Source organism: Leucoraja erinacea, chromosome 3 (assembly GCF_028641065.1).
Source record: "Leucoraja erinacea ecotype New England chromosome 3, Leri_hhj_1, whole genome shotgun sequence".
Classification (NCBI taxonomy): Eukaryota; Metazoa; Chordata; class Chondrichthyes; order Rajiformes; family Rajidae; genus Leucoraja; species Leucoraja erinaceus.
The window spans coordinates 80,129,753-80,153,276 of record NC_073379.1 but is presented as its reverse complement, the minus strand read 5'-3'; the positions used below and the strand labels follow the sequence as shown (position 1 = coordinate 80,153,276).

General features: G+C 41.4%; 1 protein-coding gene across 5 annotated transcripts in view; it reads left to right on the top strand.

The window, feature by feature from the left end:
* Positions 1–23,524, top strand: part of pcsk5b (proprotein convertase subtilisin/kexin type 5b) — a 299,623-nt gene that overhangs the window by 10,326 nt on the left and 265,773 nt on the right. For all 5 annotated transcript variants that reach the window (XM_055633051.1, XM_055633052.1, XM_055633054.1 and 2 more), the window contains exon 2: positions 6,757–6,861. In XM_055633051.1, coding sequence (XP_055489026.1) covers positions 6,757–6,861 — 105 coding nt within the window. The remainder of the gene's footprint in view (positions 1–6,756; positions 6,862–23,524) is intronic.

The following is a 23,524-nucleotide window of genomic DNA, read 5'->3' as shown; positions in this document are numbered from 1 at the left end:
CTCTTTTTCCAGCTTCTTCACCCCACTACAAACAGTCGGAAGAAGAGTCTCAACCTTAAACATTGCCTACCCGTTCCCTCCATAGATGCTGATTTTCCCGCTGAGTTACTCAAGCACCTCCTCCAGATCATTAATGTAAGATTTTTCAAGTTTGCTGATGATATTTGGCTCAGTGGAAGGGAAAGGGCATGTTGTGAGGGTAACATTGTGATTCTGCAACAACATTGTGTGATTGGGGGGGAAAACATGGCAAATAGAATTGAATATGGGTAAGTGTGAGGACTTCAGTAAGAGGAATCAAACGGTGGAATACAATCTAAATGAATGCAGTTCAGAGGGATATGGGTGTCCGGGTGCATGAATCATAAAAAGTGAGCAGATTGTGCAAAAAAGTAATTAATGACCACAATGCTTGTTGCCGCCTTGTGAAGTGGTTGGAGTTTAAGAATAAAGGTGTTTTGTTACCCTCGCACAAGGTGTTGGTGACGCCATTCCTGGGAGATTGTGTAAGTTTTTTGTTGCCTTGCATAAAACAAATACTGGCATGGAGGGAATACAAAAGAGATTCATTCACCAGACTAACTCCTCAAATTAGAAGGTTGTCCTATCAAGAGAGGCTAACAATTTGGTTCTCTATTACTCTGAGTTTAGACAAATGAGGTGTGACCTTATTTAAGATCTTAAGTGGGCCTGACATGGTAGATGTTGATGTTTTCCACTAATGGGCGAGTCATGCGCAAGGGGACACAGCTACAAAATCAGGTGCTGGTCATTTAAAGCCGAGTTAAAATTTATTCTCTTGGGAAGATTGTGAATCTCTGGAATCCTCTGACCCAGGAGATCATTAGATGTATTTAAGGTTGAGACGGATTTATACTAGAAAGATGAAGGGTTATGGGGAACTTGCACGGAATTGGGACCAGCATAGATCAGCCATGATTTTATTAACAATGTTGTTTTGAGGGATCCAGTAGGTGGATCCTGCTCTTTTTCTTCTGGTTATTATTTATGCCTTGAACTAAAGAGGAATACATGCCCCTGATTGTTAATTATTGGGAAGTTTGTAACACCAGCTTGTGAAAAATGTGATTATCTGTTTGAATAACAACGATGAGCTTGAATCGAGTTTTCCAGTGCTTTACTTTGACATAAATTGTATAGAGGACTATGAAACATCTCAACCAAATAAAGACTTGGCTAAAATACATCAAAATTATCAATATTAAAAATATATTGTTCTATTTTGTCTAGCCTCTGTCCAATGACATTGTGCAGAAAGGTTTATTTGTGTATTTTCAATTATGTACCTCAATTTGATTATTTTGGATATCTTCCATTATTTCATGTTCTTGTAGCTATTTTCTTTCAAATATTACTATTCTGCAAAAATGATATAAATAAGTGACTGCTGTTGCTTCTTTTCCCAGAAATCGAATGTTTTGAGAATAGTTAATCTGCATGTTTCCATTGAGCTCACCCTTACCTTTCTGCTGTGACCTCTAAACTAGAACATGTGACGTAATGAGATGCACAGTGTCATGTTTAAAGCTGCTGTGTTGTAAATCATTGCAGCAGCATGGTATTTATTAACATTTGCAGAATACTCAAATGGGAACAGTACTGGGATGTGTTGGTGAGGATCGCATAACTCGCTTTCTTTATTTAGTTAGGGTAAATGTTACCTGGGCATTATTTCGTATGATTGGTGCCCCATGATAGTACCTTGCAAAATACAGTGTTTAAGAAGGAACTGCAGATGCTGGAGAATCGAAGGTACACAAAAAAGCTGGAGAAACTCAGCGGGTGCAGCAGCATCTATGGAGCGAAGGAAATAGGCAACGTTTCGGGCCGAAACCCTTCGTTCAAAATACAGTGTTGTGTCTGACAATAGGTTACCAACGCCGGCACATGAAAAGTTATTTGTTCTGATAAATTGCCAGAGACATTGGAACTATCATAGATAGGAAATGTTTAGAGGGATATGGGCCAAATTTGGGCTGGTGGGACAAGTGTAGATGGGGCATCTTAGTAGACAGAACATTTTGTGTCCTTTGTATGCCTCCTGTTCCCTTTTTCTCAATTTAAAACAACTTTCATTTATGGGCACGAAGTGCTGGAGTAACTCAGCATGTCAGACAGCATCTCTTAAACATGGATAGAAACATAGAAATTAGGTGCAGGAGTAGGCCATTCGGCCCTTCGAGCCTGCACCGCCGTTCAATATGATCATGGCTGATCCAACTCAGTATCCCGTACCTGCCTTCTCTCCATACCCCCTGATCCCCTTAGCCACAAGGGCCACATCTAACTCCCTCTTAAATATAGCCAATGAACTGGCAATGATAGGTGACCTTTTGAGTTGTGACCCTTCTTCCATTTTTGAAGACCCTCTAACTTTGATTTCTATCTAGCAAAGCCTTAAACAAGTTTAGAAATAGGAATGGAAAAACAATGGCATGAAGGTAATGGTGTACAGGTAGGAAGCGAAGGTATAATGGGAAAAGATTAGCAGTTGTGTTTATCCTTAATGACCCTGAAAATGTGGTCAACCACTGCAGTTCCATATGCTCTGACCTCCCCACCATTGAAGGGATCTATTGTAGTCACCATCCTATAGGATCTTTGGTAGTCACTGCCTCAAAGGCAACAGCATCAAAGACCCACACCATCCTGGCCACACACTCATATCACCATTGTCATCGGGAAGAAGGTACGGGAGTCTGAGAACTGTAATGTTCAGGAACAGCTTCTTGCCCATAGCCATCAGGCTATTAAAAACCACTACCTCATAAGCTATGAACTACAATAGACTATCATTATTATTGCACCGTTATTTTTTTTCTGAGTTTTTGTTATATTGTTTATTATGATTACGTATTCTGTTGTGCTGCAGCAAGTAAGAATTTCATTGTTCTGGGAAATTTGACACTAAAACAACTCTTGAATCTTGAGAATGGGATGCTATTCAGTGCATTGTGCCCATATTGGTTCCTAAACCAGCAAACCCATTAATCTATTTCCTGATAGACATTAAAAAGCTGGAATAACTCAGCAGGACAGGCAGCATCTCTGGAGAGAAGGAATGGGTGACGTTTTGGATCGAGACCCTTCAGACCTATTTCCTACATTTCCCTTTCCCTTATTCTCTCCCTCTCTAAACCTCAATGACTGTTATTTGTCTGAAGAGTAATTATACTTCCAAGTTAGGAATAATGTGCAAATTGTAAAAGAGTGTGTAGATGCCAGAGTTCTCTTGAACTCTTGCCCCAGTCTGTAGTTGTAGTAAGGACAGATTTAGGAAGTGCTTTGGAAATACCTAGGCATGAAACTGCTGTGCATTTTGTCAATTACAGCTGCCAGCCATCGAGTTTCTCATGGAAACTTTCCAGAAATCACTACAAACATTATATTGGCACTGCCTCATTCATCTGAGCTCACAGGAGGTTGGAGATGAAGTAATTTATAGGAGGGTGGTAGCAAGATTACTTTGCAGCTCGTTTGAACAGTTTCCAGTCATGAAGGATTGAAAGAGAAAGGTCAAACCTTTTTTTATTTCCTGCACAGTTAATTATTAAATCCATATATGAGAAGGTGAGCAGGAGCTTCCTTGGTAATAACACAAAACAATTTGATAACTAGATTGAATATCATTCATGCTGCACATCAAATTAAATCTAAATTATGATGTCTGATTTCATTGTAAAGCAACAAGCAGTATAAGCGATACAGTTGGCTCTGACTGCTAATTGTACCCTAAAACTAGTGAAGGATGCTGCCTCTGCATTTTAGTGAACTGTGCATTGAATGGTCTGTTGTGGGGACTGCAGTCATCTTTGTGCATCAACTATTTGTTTTGTTCTGGTTTAGGAGACGAGGTTATAAATTGGGTTTTACGAAGATTGTAACCAGTGACCTTGACATTTGTTATCATTTCTTGAGAGCTCTGTCAGTTGTCAAACTTAAAGATTGAATTATCATTGTTGAAGGTTAAAATTATGGGTCCATAATAAGGCGATTAAAATTCCCAGTAACATTGAGTGATGCTCTGCATCCCTTCCCTGAAGAGCTTGGGCATAACAGCATATGATGGGGGAGCAGTGTATGGCACTGCAAACTCGGTGTTGGGGTCAACTTGAATTCCCAAAGGTAATGCTCAGTTGGACTTGAAATATGTGATTACGCAGTTGAAGTAGTTAGGAAAGGTTTGGAGGGATATGGGCAAGGTACAGCCAAGTGGGGCTAGTATGGTTAGGCAACTTGATCAGCATACATGAGTTGGGCCGAAAGGCCTATTTGTGCTGGATGGCTCCATAACTCTTGAGTGGGTTGAGTCTATTCATTATTTTCTGGTAGTGTTGATGTTTAACTGTCTTGGTGGTTTCTTATTGATGTGAAAAATGAGCATGTGGCCTAGCTTCCCTCAAAGGTATGTCGCGGTGGTTTATTATAGCAGATTGCTTCAGATATCAGGGTGCAATACTGTGACTCTTGCATCCATCCAGTGATCGCAGCAATCCTTCAAGGTCTAGAAAGGGAGGTTCATTTGCACTTTGTCCAACCTTATCTATTGCACTCTACACACGATCTGGCCGACATTGGTGCAGTCATTTCGCCGAACACTTGCCCTCTGTCCGCCAAGGTGCGGACACAAGGTGTGGAGCTCTTAGTTGCAAATCCTCCTTCCCATACTGATTTTTCTGTCCTTGGCCACCTCCATTGCCAGAGTGAGGCCACGTGTAGGCTGGGATAACATCACCTGGTATTCTGCTTGGGTAGTTTGCAACCCAACGGTATGAACAGTGAATTTTCAAATTACAAGTAATGGCCCCCCCCTGCACCCCCTCTTTCCCCAACACTGATCTGCACACATTTAATCCACCACTCCAGTCACCCAGCTCCTTTCCTCTTCTCCATGCAATCTTTTCACATCCCCAAATCTGGAATTTCTCTTTTGTCCTTCCTCTTTCCCCTCGCCATTCCTTTGCACCCATATTCCCCTCCCACCCCCCTCTCCTGGCTTTACATTTTGTATGTCACTGACCCTCCACTGTCAGCTGCATCCACCTGTCACTTGCCAGCCATTGCCTCACCCCCACCTCTATTCTGTTTTGCTCTTTCTCCTCTGCCCCAGCCCCCCCATTCCTCCCCCCGCCCCTCCATTCCATCAGTTTGAAGAAGGGTCCTGATATGAAACTTTGATCCATTCCCTCCAATTCTGCCTGACCTGCCGAGTTCCTCATTACTTTGTTTGCCTGATTGATGTTTGGACAGGCTGTGACCTGAGCTTCTATTTCCAAATGAATGTAATGTTTGTCTTTGTTTTCCCAGATTCACACAGGCACACGCACACGCACACACAGATTAGTGTGACTTTGTTACTCGGTATTTTTATACTAGATAAGGCATGGTAAATGCTCGTCCATTAGGCAGTATTAAATTGAAGAACTGAGACAAGGCAACTAGATCACCCAAGTAGACTTTGTTTCCTGCTCCCTATTGTCATTAGTTGATGTATTGTTTGCTGTAGAATATGATTACCACATTTCAGCATCGGACTTTCAATCCATATTGTGTCATGGCTTGATAGCAAATAGCTCAATAGAGGCTTTGACTACATTTCCTCCACAGATGCTGCCTGACCCATTGAGTTTTGTGGCTTATAACATTTGTTTTTGCTCAAGATTCTAGCACCTGTAGTTCCATGTGTCTATGTTAAGGCTTTCTTGGTCTTCTACTTGAAGCTGTTTTTTGTGCTTTTTCAAGGACCAAACCTGTATCATTACAACAAATATTACATCCGGACAATCCATGTTGTTTACAGATCACCAATGCAACAAAGGGGTTAATTTCCCATCTGATCAAATATACCAAGATGCTTTAGATAGATCAAAGGAGCAATTTTGTCATAGCTCTGGCTCGTAAGCTTAATTATGCCCATGAGCATTGTCTCCATGTGTGCTTTCTACATTTTTTCAGATGTGTCCTTTCACTGATCTTTGGCAATCCTGGTAAGATCTTGGTTCTGTTGCCAGTGAGCAGGGAAAGTTCCATTCTGCTTGGGGTCGACGATGATCATGTCGATAAATATGTCAAGCTTTCAGTAAATGCTTCATCAATTATGTAGTCTATTTGCAGTTAAAGTCAATAGCTCATTGGTTTGGAATTGGCTCATCTGGGGCTCTGGCTTTGACTGTTTTTCTCATTGGGTTTTTGTACATGCAGTGTTTTCTTATTCTGTATTCTTATTTTGAATGCAGTGGAGTGGTGAATTATTTAAGATACACTTGTGTGAAACATAAATGTTATCTCACTTGTCTTCAAGCTTCTGTGGAGTATTTCTTACCTTTGAGCAAATCATTCTCCAGCAAGGTTTGTCAACTACTCCCATATCTTTTAGTAGTGGGTCGGATGACAATTGACGACCACATTGTATAATTATTAATTTCGCTTTCGTTGTTTCAATCCCTGGCCTTTTGACATTTTAAATATCTCTCCTAGAGAAACAAACAACTGCTGTCATGGAAGTTTTGTCAATTGTACGTGAAAGCATGATCTTTAAAACCAAACTCATGAAAGGTTAATGGTTTCTTTTTGTGTCGTGTTGTTCTTTCTTGCCGTGAAAGATAATCCTGAAGGTCAAAATAACATTTGAGATCCTCTAGATTAAATTAAATTGAATAATTTATGCAAGGCAGACAAAAGGATGAGAGTTTTAATGGAGCCATATGAGTTAAACTCGTTCTTTTTCCTTTACAGATTGGGTCCTTGAGAGACTACTACCACTTCTACCACAGTAGGACAATGAAGAGATCAACAGTTTCTAGCAGAGGAACACACAACTTCATCTCAATGGAGCCAAAGGTGTGTAGACGCTATTATTCTTGTTTCTCTCATTTCAACAGAGGTGAAAAGCTCTGGTCATGAAGACGTGTTGTTTAATAATTAATTAGTAATGTCATACGAGGAAATGTTCTGAGATTGCGTGATGAGTTTGGAAGAGTTGACACATTGTGTGGCAAATGAAAGGGAACAATGTTGCGGACTTGATTAGATTTGGGGAGTGTTCACTAGATACGAAGAATAGAGTGATCACCATGCAGAATAAAACATTCATTGTCTAATTAATTAAAGTGACATTTGAAAACTAGGTCAAATAATTACACATTTCTAGAAGGGCTCACATTGTAACGTTTGATCTGAAGTAATGGGCCAAGGTTTGCTAATCAGCAGATGAAGTGCAAAGATAAGTACAGTGCAAAACCCAATCAAGTTAAAAGTTAGGGTGGTGCAGCTGGTAGAGCTGCTATCGGTCCTAGAGACCCAGGTGCGATCCTGACCTTGGGTGCTATCTGTGTGAAGTTAACAAGTTTTCTCTGTGACCATATGGGGTTTCTTCTGGGTGCTCCGGTTTCTTCTCACATTTCAATAACGTGCGGTAGATCCAAGAAACTGTAATTATGGTGGCCTTGAACACCAGTAGCAGGACATGTGATAATGGATATATTCAGTGTGGAAACTAATCCTGGAATCTTAAGTATAATTATGTAATGTACAAGAAAGACACAGAAATTGCACAACTAATAACTTTTATCCCTCACTAAATAAAGGATAAAAGCCAAGGGAATTTCTTTAGTCAGTGGGTGCTAAATCTATGGAATTCATTGCCACTAACGGCTGTGGAAGGGAAGTCAATTGATATTTTTAAGGTGGAGATTGACTGATCTTTGATTAGTAAGGGTGTGGGGGGTTAGAACAAGGGGTCACAGTTTAAGGATGAGGGGGAAATCTTTTAGGACCGAGATGAGAAAAACATTTTTTACACAAAGTGGTGAATCTCTGGAATTCTCTGCCACAGAATGTAGTTGAGGCCAGTTCATTGGCTATATTTAAGAGGGAGTTAGATGTGGCCCTTGTGGCTAAAGGGATCAGGGGGTATGGAGAGAAGGCAGGTACCGGATACTGAGTTGGATGATCAGCCATGATCATATTGAATGGCGGTGCAGGCTCGAAGGGCCGAATGGCCTACTCCTGCACCTATTTTCTATGTTATAGGGAGAAGGCAGGAGAATGGGGTTGAGAGATAGATTGGCCATGATTGAATGGCAGTGTAGACGATGGGCTGAATGCCCTAATTCTGCTCCTATAACCTATGAATTTATGATATTTGACGATTGAAATGGCCATTTAACTCCATAAAATAATTGTCAAATTTATGACTCAATATTTAATTGAGAATTGTAGTTGTAATTAATTTTGTTGATGAACATTTGGTATTCCCTAATTTTAATTAAATGAATTGGTTAACTAAACCTCAAGTTAACGTAAAACCGAGAAATGGGTTTTGGCATATAAACTCGCACCTATGGATCCACATGCAGTGAAGTATTAGTAAAATAGCACAAACTGAATCTGGATCTGTGTCCAAAAGCACATCAGCAAAGTTGGTTTTACTTCTAGTGAATCGTTAACAAAACATGAGGCATCAGAACTTTTTCCTAGGAAGCCGTCGGAGTTTCAAAGCACATCAGGAGGCACATCAGCGAGTTAAACATGATATGAATCAAACTAACTCTGAAGAATAGTCCTCAGTATGGACCAGGGATTAGGATCTCTGTCTTTCACACTGTTGCCATCTGTCTGTTTATAACTTTCAATCCCTTTATCAATTCCCTGTGTCTTGGAATTGATGATCGACAGCTGGATTTTAGAGCCGCACATTTTGCACATGCTCGGAGAATGTGAAAACTGAATGAGTATTATTATTTAAATGCAATCTATTTTCCAGCATGAAAAAGGTCTAAGTTTTATTTTGAAGGACTAATATTCCTTCATCCAGATCATTTTCGTCACATTTCAGTATCTCTTGTCGATGTGGAAACTACTCGGCAAAATCCAATCTTGCAGGCTTAATGGTTCACATGTTAGTACAAGTCAAGGTCCTGTTATGGCTCGAGAGTCTGGAACACCAAGTTCTTTAAATAACGTCACCATAAGCATGAGTTAAAGAGCTGCTTAAAGTTGATAAAGCAAAATCTGCTGCAGGTGCTGGAACAACTCCTTGGGTCAGGTAGCATCTACTGGAAGAGAAACTGAATAAATGTTTTGGGTTCAAGACTCTCCATCACTGAAGTTGTCATTTCCATGCCTCCTCATTCCTAAACTGTGGCTTTGACCTTGGTGTTCCACCCACAAGCGACAACATGACATAGTGTCAGTTAGGACTGACACATAAAACATTAAACATTAATAATAAAACATTATAGTTTAAACATGTAAATTAAAGAAAATACCAGAGCAAAAGGAGGCTACAGATTTTTGGTTATTGAGTAGAGCTACTACTCGTGGGGGAAAAAAGCTGTTTTTATGTCTGTATGTGGCAGTTTTGACAGTCTGGAGTCGCCTTCCAGAGGGAAGTGATTCAAAGAGTTTGTGGCCTGGGTGAGAGGGGACAGAGATCTTACCCGCTCACTTCCTGGGCTTTGCAGTGTACAGTTTGTCAATGGCGGGAAGGTTGCAGCCAATAACCTTCTCGGCTGATCGGCCGATTTGCTGCAGCCTCCCGATGTTGTGCGTGGTGGCTCAATATTCCACAGAGATCTTTACTTTCATGACTCTCTTATCTGCTCTTCCATTTCCACCAACCATTTCCCATCCTACAGCCCTTTACGTGCAGCTGGAGGAATGTGGCATTTAGAAACATAGAAACATAGAAATTAGGTGCAGGAGTAGGCCATTCGGCCCTTCGAGCCTGCACTGCCATTCAATATGATCATGGCTGATCAACCAACTCAGTATCCCGTACCTGCCTTCTCTCCATACCCTCTGATCCCCTTAGCCACAAGGGCCACATCTAACTCCCTCTTAAATATAGCCAATGAACTGGCCTCGACTACCATCTGCGGCAGAGAGTTCCAGAGATTCACCACTCTCTGTGTGAAAAAGGTTCTTCTCATCTCGGTTTTAAAGGATTTCCCCCTTATCCTTAAGCTGTAACCCCTTGTCCTGGACTTCCCCAACATCGGGAGCAATCTTCCTGCATCTAGCCTGTCCAACCCCAACCCCTTTGTCCTTTTACCTTTTTGTTTTCCGCCATCCTAGCAGGTACATCCAGCGTACTGCATTAATTACTCACTTCCACTTTGGAGAAAACAACTGCAGATTGGGTGTCCGCGTTGTGGAGCACCCAAGTTTAGTTTATTGTCGCGTGTACCAAGGTACAATGAAAAAGCTTTTGTTGCATGCTATCCAGTCGGCAGAAAGACAATACATGATTACAATCTAGCCATTCAGTGTTCCAAGTTCATGAATCCTAGTTCATTTGCAGGGGTATTCCTGAGTTTCCTGTTGTCTGCCATTTTAATTTACTATCCCACTCCCCCTTTGACCTCTGTGGGCTTCTGTATTGTTTTAACAAGGCTCAATGCAAGCTTCAGGAACAGGATCTCTTCATATCTCTGTGCTTTGTAGCCTTTCGAGGTTCTACCAATTTTAGAATGTCCGGCATCTTGTACTCTGGCATCAGAATTGGCCATTTCTTCTATAGGTCATCCATCTACAATACTAACTCAATATTTCTCATTCCTTCAGTTCAGCAGTTTGAGGCTTTTATTTTTTCATGTTCATGCTCTCAGTGCCCTTGGTTAACTTACCAACTATATAACCTCTTCACAGTTGTCCCAGACTTCTTCCCTTTTTCTTGTACATCCCTACCCCACTGGCTCTTCAATAAAACAAATGTGTGTTTACTCGCAAAATAAAGACAGTTTGAGTAACTCAGTGGGTCAGGTAGCATCTCTGTAGAATATGGATAGATGATGTTTCTTTGATTTGAAATGTTACTGTTTTGCTTTCCACTTTTCTTTCAATGGGTATCATTTGACCTGCCGAGTGTTTGTAGTACTTTGTTTTTGTTTCAGATTACCATCCTCTGCAGTCATTTAACATTTTTAAATAATATTATCCAAATGATAATATAATATATCAGCAGAATTAACTCTACTGGCTGAAAGGTGAGTCTGCATGGAGGCTGAGGGGAGGCCTGTTGGAAGTTTATAACATTATGAGTGGTATAGATAGGGAAGCCAGTCACAACTTCTTGCAAGGGTGGAAATGTCAGAGACAAGAGAGCATAGCTTTATGGCAAGAGGGGCAAAATGTAAAGGAAATATGTGGGGCAGACCTTTTCCACAGAGTGGTGGATGCCTGGAATGTGCTGCCAGGAGTGGTGGTGGAGGCAGATACGATAGTGGCATTCAAGATGCTTTTATAGAGGCACGTGTATATGCAGGGAATGGAAGTATGTGGATGACATTGAGACAGTGGAGATTAATTTAACCTGGCATCATTCATGTGGTGCACTGTTCGATGTGTTCAAATCCATTGCATTTCATTGGTGGGGTTTTGGTACCAATGTGGTGATGATAATATGGTGAAAGTAGCACATAGCAAAATAATGGGCTTGTACCCACCCTAGATGTTACATAAAGGCCTTGGACACAAAGTAATGAGAACTGATAGTAGGCCATCTTGTTTTACAAATGTGCTGAAGTTAATTTTTCCTTTAGCAACATTTTCCTGTGGATGCAATGGAGAATTGTGTCAACTTTTTCGGCGACTGCCGTAGGACTTTTGTCTAGTCACCTAAGCATCTGGTTAGAAGAATTGTGATCTTCAACATTGCTCCAGAAAATCTGTCTTTGCTGAACTGTCCCAAAATGAAGGTCTTTTATATGGATGATTACAATTAATCAAGTGAGCATTTGGAGTCATTGAGGCATATAGCACAGAAAGAGGCCCTTAGGCCCAACTTGTCAATGCCGACCAGATACCCTATCTAAGCTAGTTCAATTTTTTTGTGTTTGACCCATATCCGTAGAGACTGTTCTCATCCATGTATATGACTGTGTCTTTCTAAATGCTATTATTGTACCTTCCTCAACTATTTCCTCTGGTAACCTGTTCCATATACATGCCACCCTCAGAAGTTGCTCCTCAGGGTTTGATTAAATTTTTCTCCCTCGCCTTAAACCCATGTCCTCCTCTTGTTCCTGATTGTGCAACTCTGGGTAAAAGGCACTGCATTCATGATTTTATATAAACTTCAAGATCCTCCTCCATGTCTACAAAGCCCTCAATGGGCTTGCCCCCACCCACATAAAAAGTCTTCTCACCCACCACTCCACCTCCAGGCCCCTCAGATCGGCCAACTTGGGGTTGCTGAATATCCCACGGTCTAGGCATAAGCTCGGGGGCGACCGCGCCTTTGCGGTTGCAGCCCCTAGACTGTGGAACAGCATCCCCTTTCCCATCAGAACTGCCCCCCTCCATCGACTCCTTTAAGTCAAGACTAAAGACTTATCTATACTCCCAAGCCTTTCCTGACGTCCTCTGAGTGAGGGCTACATGTATATACGTATGTAGTTTGCTTTGTTGTGCTATTCTTATAACAAATTTAAAGCACTTTGGCCAATGAGAGTTGTTTTTTTAAATGTGCTATATAAATAAATGTGACTTGACTTGACTTATGGACTGCTTTCAGATCATCCCTCAGCCTTTGAACGGCAAGGAATAAAGTCCAAGCCTATCCATTCTCCCCCTAAGCTCAGCCCCATTAGACCTGGCAACATTCTGTAACAGTAGAAACACAGAACTGCAGATGGTGGCTTGTACCAAATTTAGATCCAAAGTGCTGGGAACCCTTCTTCAGACTGAAAGTGTACGTGTGTGTTTGGTGGTGAAAGACCAGGACCAATCAGAACCAGCCACAAATTACCTCGGGCAGAGCAGTGCCTCGTAGGATCATTGTTCAATAGAGAACATGTGATCTCAAGAAACAATATGGAGTACTGTGGAACTAGTAAAATGGGTAGGGAGGAGGGAGAGAATGGGCCTGTCCCACTTACAAGACTTTTTCAGTGACTTCCGGCAACCGTCATTGGGTCATTACATGTTGCCAGGGTGTCACCTGTATGGTCGTGTGTAGTCTCCTCAGTCACCCAAAGAGTCGTCGTGTCTTTCTGGTCGCCGCTGGCTTTTCAACATGTTGAAATTTTTCGGCCACCTGCAGCGGCCTATGATGGGTGCCTGGCAATCGCCGAAAAAGTCACCTGCTGGGTTGTAAGCTGTCCAAGTGAAATATGAGGTGCTGTTCCTCCCATTTGCATTCTGGCTTCACTCTGGCAATGTCTGAGGCCCAGGACAGATGGGTCAGTATGGGAACGGGAGCTGAAATGGTCGGCAACCAGGTGATCCCGTAGGCGTAGGCGGACTGAGCGTAAGTGTTCAGCGAAATGTTCAGCGAGTCCATGTTTGATCTTGCTGATTTACAGGAGCCTCCATCAGGAAGACCAGAAGCAGCAGACGAGGTTAGAGGTGGCACGTGTGAACCTCTGTCTAACCTGAAAGGACTGTTGGGGGGCCCCTGAATGGAGTGGAGGTATATGGGCAGTTGTAGCATCTCCGGTTGCAGAGGAAATTACCTGGGAAGTTGATGGCAGGGGTGGCAATGGATGTGTCAACCAAGGAGTTGTGGAGGGAGCGGATCCTGCAGAAGGTGGAGATGGGAAGATGCATTTAGTGGTGAGTTACTCCAGCACTTTGTGTTTAACATCCTGTAAATCCTCTCTACACTCTATGCAGCTTAATGACATCCTACCTACAGCAGTGTGACCAAAACTGAACAAAAAACAAATCTAAAAGTTGCAAAATAGTGCAGGAGTGTGACAACTTGCGTGTTGTGCCAGAAGAGAATCTTTTATTGTCTGCCACAATCATTTCACTCTTATACTTGTATATGATAGTAGTCGTGCTATGATTTGACTGGTTAGCGCACAAATATATTCAAAGATGTATTTCGGTGCATTTGACAATAATAAGTTCAACTAAAGTAAACTGAACTAATCTAAACAACTTGAGTACATATGTCAAACATATTTTAATATAGCAAACATTTGAAAGAACTTTGAGTGTTATCAAACATAACTTGCATTAGGTGCCTAAAATGTCATGTCATTCCAAATTTGGTCAAGGAGAATTTTTTTGGGAAAGCATTAAATGAGAAAGTTGTTATTAAAGCCTCCAATTGCTCCGCACACAAATATTTTCCAGCTTACTTTGCATTAAACTTTGCAGGAAAAAATGCTTATTGATAGTTGCCTGATAGTAATTTTAAGACTATGCTCTTATACAGTATCCCCCAACAGCGGAAATAATCAGTCTTTCACTGTGATCCATTCACCGCCCTTTCTCAATGCTCAGTCTTGTTCAAAGTCCAAACTAACTAATTGGATGTTTTTGTTGCCAGAAAAGCAGATTTGTCGTGCGCGTTTTTCTAGGCAGCAATTTCTGTTGTTGGTCGCGACCACAATGCTGGGTTAGAGACTAGTATAGAATTTTTTTAAACAACCATGTATGTTTGGGGACAGTGGCTATCTGGACCACACTCCTTCCCACCCTGCTTCCTGTTATGACTATCCCCTACTCCCAATTCCTCCATCTATGCAGCACCTACACCCAGGATGAGATGTTCCAAACCAGGGCATCAGAGATGTCCTCATTCTTTAGGGAATCGGGGTTCCCTGCTTCTACTCTAGATGAGACTCTCACCAGGGCCTCCTCTATATCCTGCAGCTCCGCTCTCACTCCCCATCCACCAACTCGTAACGAAGACAGTCCCCCTTGTCCTCACCTTCCGCCCTACCAGCTGTCGCATACAATTTATAATCCCCCACCTCCAACTGGATCCCACCACTGGCCACATCTTCCCATCTCCTCCCCTTTCCGCTTTCTGCAGAGGCTGTTCCCTCCGTAACTCCCTGGTGAATTCGTCCCTTCCCACCCAAACCACCCCCTCCCCTGGCACTTTCCCTTGCAACCGCAGGAAATGCTACACTTGTCGCTTTACTTCCCCCCTCGACTCCATTCAAGGACCCAGGCGGTCTTTCCAGTTGAGGCAGAGGTTCACCTGCACCTCCTCCAACCTCATCTATTGCATCCGCTGTTCCAAGTGTCCACTGCTCTACATTGGAGAGACCAAGCGCAGGCTAGGCAATCGATTCGCGCAACACCTCTGCCCAGTTTGCAATAACCAACCCGATCACCCGGTGGCTCAGCACTTCAACTCCCCCTCGCAGTCCGAATTCGTCCTTTCTGTCTGGGGCCTCCTCCATGGTGAGAGGGGCCGAATGGGCCGAATGGCCTACTCCTGCACCTAATTTCTATGTTTCTATGTTTCTATGAGAGTGAGTCCCACCACAAATTGGAGGAACAGCTTGGGTAGTTTACATCCCAGCGATATGAACATTGATTTCTCCAATTTCAGGTAGTACTTGCTTTCTCCCTCCTTCCCCTCCCCTTCCCAGCTCTCCCACAGCCTACTGTCTCTGGATCTTCCTTTCTTTTTACGGCCCCCCCTGACATCAGTCTGAAGAAGGGTCTTGATCCAAAACGTCGCCTATTCCTTTGCTCCATAGATGCTGCCTCACCCGCTGAGTTTCTCCAGCTTTTCCATCTACCTTGCATGTTTGGGTATATTCTAAAATTAATTTAAGTTAATCAAGATCTCTGAACATGGATCCCAGCCGAGAAAAACTTTTGTATTCTATCCCACTCCTCCTCAATAATCATAACAATAACATGAAAATTTGAAGATGAATGTTTGCATTTGACATTTTTGATGGTGGAATATTTTATTTCTGCCCGTTTATATTTTGGTGTTGGATATGTGTACTACTCAATTCATGTGTTAACCTGTCGCACAACACAAATAGGCCCTTTGACCCAACTTGACCAAGCTGCACCATCTACGCTAGTCTCACCTGCCTGCATTTGACCCATATCCCTCTAAACCTATGCTATCCATGTAACTGTCCAAATGACTGAAATTTTTAGAACAGAAGGTTTGGTAAAGCTAGGCGGAAACAAGCATTTCCAGTAGCTGTGGTGCTACACATTACCAAGTTTTGAGTAAGGGTAATGAACGTTAAGGTGTTTAAAGCTGCTGTTAGCTGACACATTGAGGGAGCAGACAGGGAATAGAGAAGCTGTTAGATGGAATAAGCATGGAGGGAATAGAGAAGTAATTTATGACCTTGTATGACAAATATAAATGCAGTTATGACAGTGCTGTAACCAACCAAAAGGACTGCAGGATCCCATAGATATTCCCGCCCTTGCACTATCTTAGACGATAAACTGCAGAGGATAAATCTGCTTTTCTTCATATCATCCCACTTCTAAAGATCATGAAGGCATTTGCTGGTCACGTCATTTCTGAGCATTTTATATTTTAAATTGTGGGTTTTTTGTTTTTTCACTTGATGATTTTGAAGTTGTTAGTCAGTCAGTCAAGTGATAAGTCTCGTTTCTCAAAGCTGCAGGCTAAAACTGGGCAAAATTATTGAATAACAATACCAAAAATCTGCAGTCTCAGTAAAACGAAGTAGGATTAACAAACATTTAGACACGTACATGGATAGGACGGGTTTAGAGGGAAGATAGACACCAAAAACTGGAGTAACTGCGCGTCAGACAGCATCTCTGGAGAAAAGGCATAGGTGACATTTCGGGTCGAGACCGTTCTTCACACTTCTGAAGAAGGGTCTCTATCTGAAATGTAACATAGAAACATAGGTGCAGGCGTAGGCCATTCGGCCCTTCGAGCCTGCACCACCATCCAATAGGATCATGGCTAATCATCCAACTTAGTATCCTGTACCTGCTTTCTCTCCATAACCCCTGATCCCTTTAGCCACAAGGGCCACATCTGACTCCCTCTTAAATATAGCCAATTAACTGGCCTCAACTACATTCTGTGGCAGAGAATTCCAGAGATTCACCACTCTCTGTGTAAAAAATGTTTTTCTCATCTCTGTCCTAAAAGATGTCCCCTTTATCCTTAAACTGTGACCCCTTGTTCTGGACTTCCCCAACATCGAGAATAATCTTCCTGCATCTAGCCTATTCCTGCAGTAACCTATTCCTTTTCTCCAGAGATACACTCTGACCCGCTGTTTGTGTCTATCTTCGGTTTAAACCAAAACCTGCAGTTTGTTCCTGCGTGTTTAGACGGATTTGGGCCAAACACAGACAGGTGAGACTAATGTAGTTGGGACATGTGGGCAAGTTGGGCCAAAGGGCCTGCTTTCACACCGTATGACTCTGACACTGATTTTGTAGGCAATGCTTCTATAGAATACAATGATGTGAAATGTTCATTGCTGAAACTGAACCACTCTTGACTCTGGATGTAGTGTAACATGTGTATATTGACTGGCAGGAAGTCTACAGGCTGGTTCTCTAAAGCAATTCAAGCCAGCAAATTAATTTATCAAACTCCCCGGTACTCTAATGTGGTCAAAGCTACAGCAGTTGCTGCTCTGGACGATTACACACATTTCCTTCAGCAAGTCAATCGTACTTATGCAAATATTTGGAACGTTTTCAGTATTCTAAGACGTACTTGTTTTATATATACTGGCTACTTTGTTCGTGGAAAAAGGTTGTGTCGTAATCAAATCTTTATTGCTTCTGTTCATAGAAAATGGATTTGACCGCCAACCGTTGCCTCCATTTACTGCCTTTTTCACACCGGAACCCAGGTCCTGAGTTGAAAGTCAGCACTCTGCAGCTACTGAAAATCTGCAGTTAAAAACAACTGACCAGACAGCGTCTGTGTGAAGAAATAGAGCCAGGGTCGACTGGGCTTGTGTTCACCGGAATTTAGAAAGATGAGGGAATCTTATAGAAACATGTAATGCAGGCTAGATGCAGGAAACATTTTCCCGATGTTGGGAGAGTCCAGAACCAGGGAGTCACTGTTTACGAATATGGGGTAGAGCATTTCGGACTGAGGTGAGGAAAAACTTTTTCCCCCAGAGTTGTGATTCTCTGCCACAAGGCAGTGAAGGCCAATTCACTGGATGTTTTCAAGGGAGTGTTAGATTTATCTCTTGAGACTAAAGGAATCGTGGGGCAAAAGCAGTTACGGGGTACTGATTTTAGATGAGCAGCCATGATCATATTGAGCGGTGCTGGCTCAAAGGGCCGAATGGCCTACTCCTGCACCTATTTTCTATGTTTCAAATCTGCAGGTCACAGAAGTGGCCATCTGAACTGTGGTGGTGTTTCACTAGAGTTCTGAAAAGGCCTGGGATATTGACTCTGTTCCTTTTTCCACAGATGCTGCTGACTCGCTCAGTATTTTGACATTTTTTGCATTTTGTCTTTGGCCCTGAATTGTTAAGTACTCCAGTCTTCTAAACTAATATTTCCTAATCTATAGATGGTTCCATTGATTTATTCTGTAACATAGCAATAGTCACACTTTTATACAACGGAAGAATGGGGCATGCGTGTTGTTGCCGCCTCACAATTTCCGGCCTCCTATGCTGCATTGATTCAAGTTGTGGAGAAGTTTCTTTAGGCAGAGTGTGGTGAATCTGTGGAATTTGTTGTCCGAGACAGCAGTGGAGGCCGACATTGGACCTTTTTAAAGTGGAGATTGATAGGTTCTTGATTAGTAAGGATGTCAAAGGTTACAGGGAGATGGTAGGCAAATGGGACTGAGGGGTAGCGAGCAAACTGGTTGGTTGCATCATGGCCTGTTTTGGCATGGAGTGATTTGCGTCATCGGCTTTGATCTAAGATTGACAAAGTTCAGTGTTTAGTTCAAAATTTAATCTGAATGGCTGACCGTAACAGTTATGTCTTTGGAGGAGGCAGGTGTGTGGCATTAACTATGGAGGCAATGCTAGGTGGCCTAAATTTCCACCTATTACTTCATACCGGAAACATGGCAGTGGACAATTCCACCCTGCGCTTTCATTTGATTAGATCCCAGTTGACCTGTACCATACTCTGTTTATACCTGTGTGATGTACATAAGATATGTGTACATCGTACGTGTGTGTGTATACTAGAATCTTTCTCTAGAAACTATCAACATCCTTTTGGAATCCAAATATTTACATTGTTTTGGAATCCAACTCTGAATGTCCATAAAATATGGAAAAACATTCTATTTTCATTCTGACCTTGTATCACATCATCTATTTAGTCATTTAAAATGGCTAAATTAGATTGCCGCAACTATCTACATTTGAAATTTAATCCAAAGCCGTATGTCCTAGAATTATTCTTCCTCAACACAACTAAGCACAAAGTGGCACACGGAACCTCGAGGAACAGCAGATGCTGGAATCTTCAGTCAAGCATAAAGTGCTGGAGTAACTCGCAGAAACGAGGGGCGCCACATGCTGGTTTACAACAAAAAAAGACCTAAAGTGATGGAGTAACACGGCAGGTCAGGCGGCATCTTGGAAGAATATGAGTAGGTGAAGTTTCATCTCTGGACCACCTGTCCATGTTCTCCAGATGATGCCTGACTTGCTGAATTACTTACTCCAGCACACTTTTTTTCTTTCCTTGCTGTTCATTCGCTTTAATGCTGTAGTTGGAGACTCTAATCCCATTTTCCCCCATGTAGTTCCATCGTTTGGAATTGGGAGTAAGCCAATGGTACGATTCTTCTTTCCCGCAAAGCATGCTGAATAAAAATGCTTTGATATTTATATTAATGACTGGAGAAAAACATACTAAATTAGCATTGTTTCTAAACTAGAGTGAGTTATTTTATCAATGGCATACAATATCCAGTACGGTATAAACATCCCAAGGTGTTATATTGACGTGGTGAAATCATTGAAGTGTTGATAATTTTTTTTTAAAAAGTTAAATTACTGTTGTAAATCGTTTAAAAACGGAAATGAAGTAGTTAAATTTCAAACGTTGCTGGAGTAACTCAGCAGGCCAGGCAGCATCTATGGAGAGCTTCATAGGTGATATTTTGGTTCGTGATCCTTGAGACTGATTGTAGTGGGATGAAAAGTTGGAAGATTGGTGGGAATGGGACAAATGAGAACCTGGGGATCTGGTGCTGAAAGGCAGCAACTCTACCCCCTGCATCACTTTGCCACCCACACCTGCCAGGCTTTGATCCATCCCAGCTTTTTTGCCAGAACCCCCCCCCCCCACAAGTCTGAAGAAGAGTATCGACCTGAAATTTCATTGGTTTGTTTCCCTCCACATATGCTGCCTCACCTGCTGAGGTCCTCCAGCACTTTGCAGATGCCGGAATAATAAGTCTCTTGTGTCTCCGACCAAACAATGTAGATAGACTGTAGGGAATTTATTGGAATCCGGGCAGTAGAAAAGGATGTATAGACTCAAGTTTTCCTGTTTGTCCTAAGTTCCTTAATTGTATTAAGTCTCATGTTGTAATTATAAACGCAATTGGAACTCGCTGCTATTACGTGTACTGTCCAAAATTTGAAGCAGTAATTGTCTTTGCACTGTAGGGTGCAGCTGATTATTTTCATCTGTTTAATAGAAATTGAGCTTGTTTTGGTTTTCCTTTTTAAAAGTCTTTGTTAAATCTACTGCAAAGGTGTGATATGTTGGTACTAGCCCACAGCTAACAATGGCCTGTTTCCTTTATTGTTACTTTTTTGCATATCTTTCATTCATTTGTTCTATATCACGTTGATATCTCTCCTTTCCCTTTCCCTAACTCTGTCTGGAGAAGGGTCTCGACCTGAAAAGTCACCCATTCCTTTTCTCCAGAAATGCTGTCTGACCTGAGTTATTTCAGCTTTTTGTGTCTATCTGAGTTTCATTCATGTACTTATCACTTACGAGTGTGTATGGAAAAAACTGCAGATGCTGGTTTGAATCGAAGGTCGATGCAATAAGCTGGAGTAACTCAGTGGGATGGGCAACATCTCTGGAGAGAAGGAATGGGTGACCTTCTGCCCTGATCAAACTGAATGAAAGGGCATTCTGAAGGAAACTAGTGTCCTTATCCTGCTCCTGTTTTCTTGTGCCCTTTCGGACATCAATTCAGCGATTATAACAAATGCCAACTGAAATACCAGGTAGCAAATTTTAAGATTCATATATTGAAATTATATTGTTGGTTTCTTGGAGGGAATACATTTGAAATTTCTGATTTGACATTGACTCAAAACTTCTGTTTTCATGTTTGTGCAACAATAATTGTAGTGCTTCAGTTAATTAGCATTTTAATTAGCATTAATTAGCCCCCCACCCCACCTCTCTCAGTCCTATCGCTGCTGTTTCTGCTGTGTTTCAGACCTTTGTCCTGGACTAAGAACTCTATTCTGTTAAACATTGTACAACACTATTCTGTTAAACTAGTACTATCCTATGCACTAGGGACAATTTACAATTTTACCAAAGCCAATTAACCTACAAATCTGTGTCTTTGGAGAGTAAGAGGAAACCAGGGCACCTGGAGAAAACCCACAAGGTCACGGGGAGAATCTGCAAACTCCATACTGACTGCACCTGTAGTCAGGATCTAACCTGGGTCTCTGGGACTAAAGCAGCAACTCTACCGCTGTGCCAATTGTGTTGGGAAATAATTGGAATGTAATATTTTGGTGCCATTGAATTTGTTTAGTAATATGGCCTTGATATAATTTACTTATTAAAACTCTGATCTTGTTAGTGTGTGTATATGTGTGTTTGTGTATGTATATGTAGTTGTCTTTACATCTTCACGAAAAAAAATATGTGGTAACAATAAATTTTTACATATTCCGGTTGACATTTTTCCAGTCGAGATCAGGATCACATTTTCTGAACATTTCATGCTTTATTTCTCAACTTATTACTGATTACAGTTTAAAAACATCAAAAGACTTGGAAATTAAAAACAACAGCTTCAAATGATGTCAATAGCTCAGCAAGCAGAGACCAGCATGAATGAAGATTTCATCTTATATTTGACATTCGATTTTTAAAAAAAGGCAACTTTAAAAAGATTTTTACATGTTCTGTTCTCATTTTTACCCTTGAGGATGAGATCACTTTCATTGAACATTTTATGCTTTATTTCTCGACATTACTGATTAAAGTTTATAAAAAAAAAAAAAAAAATCAAGCCTCAATGAGGATTTAATTCTATATTTGACACGTTATTCATGATTAAAGTTTTAAAAATGCTTACTTTCACAAGATTTTTACATTCTGATTCGCATTTTTCCCCTCTAGGCTATAATCAGAGATCACTTTCACTGAACACTTTATGCTTTATTTCTCGACATTGCTGATTAATTACCTTGAATCTCAAACCGACCAGCAACAAATGATGTCACAATGGCTCGGCTAGAAGGGGAGGGTAAATTACTATAGCAACATGCAGGGCAAGTGCAATTGGAATTTTTTTTAAAGATCACTGCTGAGGAAGGCAAGGAGAGTGCTGGAATCTTACATTCGGGAACGGCTTGAGTTGGAGGGCCATGCCTTCCGTGGGGGCTACGGGTAGTGAACGGGTGCGTTCGGGGAGCAAACCCAACGGGTCTGCAGTTGGTCTAGTGCTATTTAAAAATGGTAACGCCTCAATATCTAGGTTTTTCACTTTTTTTAAGGGTGGCTAATTTAAACAGTAAAATTAATATTAGGTCAGTTTACGGATGTCACCAATGAACCATTACACCAATGAACCATGTGCTCCATCTCACTAAAACTTCCATGTTTAAATGTATACATTTTATTTCAGATGGTTATCAGAATTCCTCTATTATATTGGCATGCATTAACAACTAATATTATTAACGTGAATTATTTGGTATCTACTTGTCAGTATGATTAGGGTTTCAGAATGATAGGATCTTCAGAGACTTATTTGACACCAAATTGATTTAAAAAAAATTTTTTTTTATAAGATTGTATTTTCTGACTTGTCATGAAATGTTCATGTGGAATCTCACTGACAAATTTCAGGCTGAGAACTAGTTAGTGAGTTAAGATTTCTTGAATTTGCACTCGAGTGTTGAATTTGTATAAGAGAATGATGTAGAACTGCTGCCTTTACCAGGGAATATCCAGTGGTTAATTTTCTGTCCAAGCATTCATCTGTTCTATATTAAGAAGCAAGATGTGTCCAAAAGGGAGAATGGAAAAAGAGGATGTCGCTTGGATGTGATGAATACATTTTGTTGGGGACATGGGTGGAGCAGAAACACATGCACAGAACAGAACAGAGCTGTACACTGGAAGTTCGATACATTTATCCTTGGAGGTATACACAAAATGCTGGAGTAACTCAGGGAACCAGGCAGCATCTCTGGAGAGAAGGAATGGGTGACGTTTCAGGTTGAGGCCCTTCTTCAGACCCTTTTATCCAGGGAAGTTCTTCTCTGTGAATTCTATGCATAAAAACTGGCCAATCCAGCAGATAGTGCCAAAGAGCAATCAAATATTTTCTTTAAGATGAAGTCATTCCTTCCTTAGGAAAATAAGATAATCTGAGGTCGGTCCATCCAAAATATCATATTTAACCTTGGGTAACGGAGAATGCATCTTTGAAGAAATTATAGCCAATTAATCAAATTGGGATAAATCTGGTTGAAAAAGTTTGGAAATAGTCATCTGTTTTTCAATTTTTATCTTTTACAGCAAATGGCACTCTAGGAAAAGTCATATTTGCACTTCTGCTCAGGCC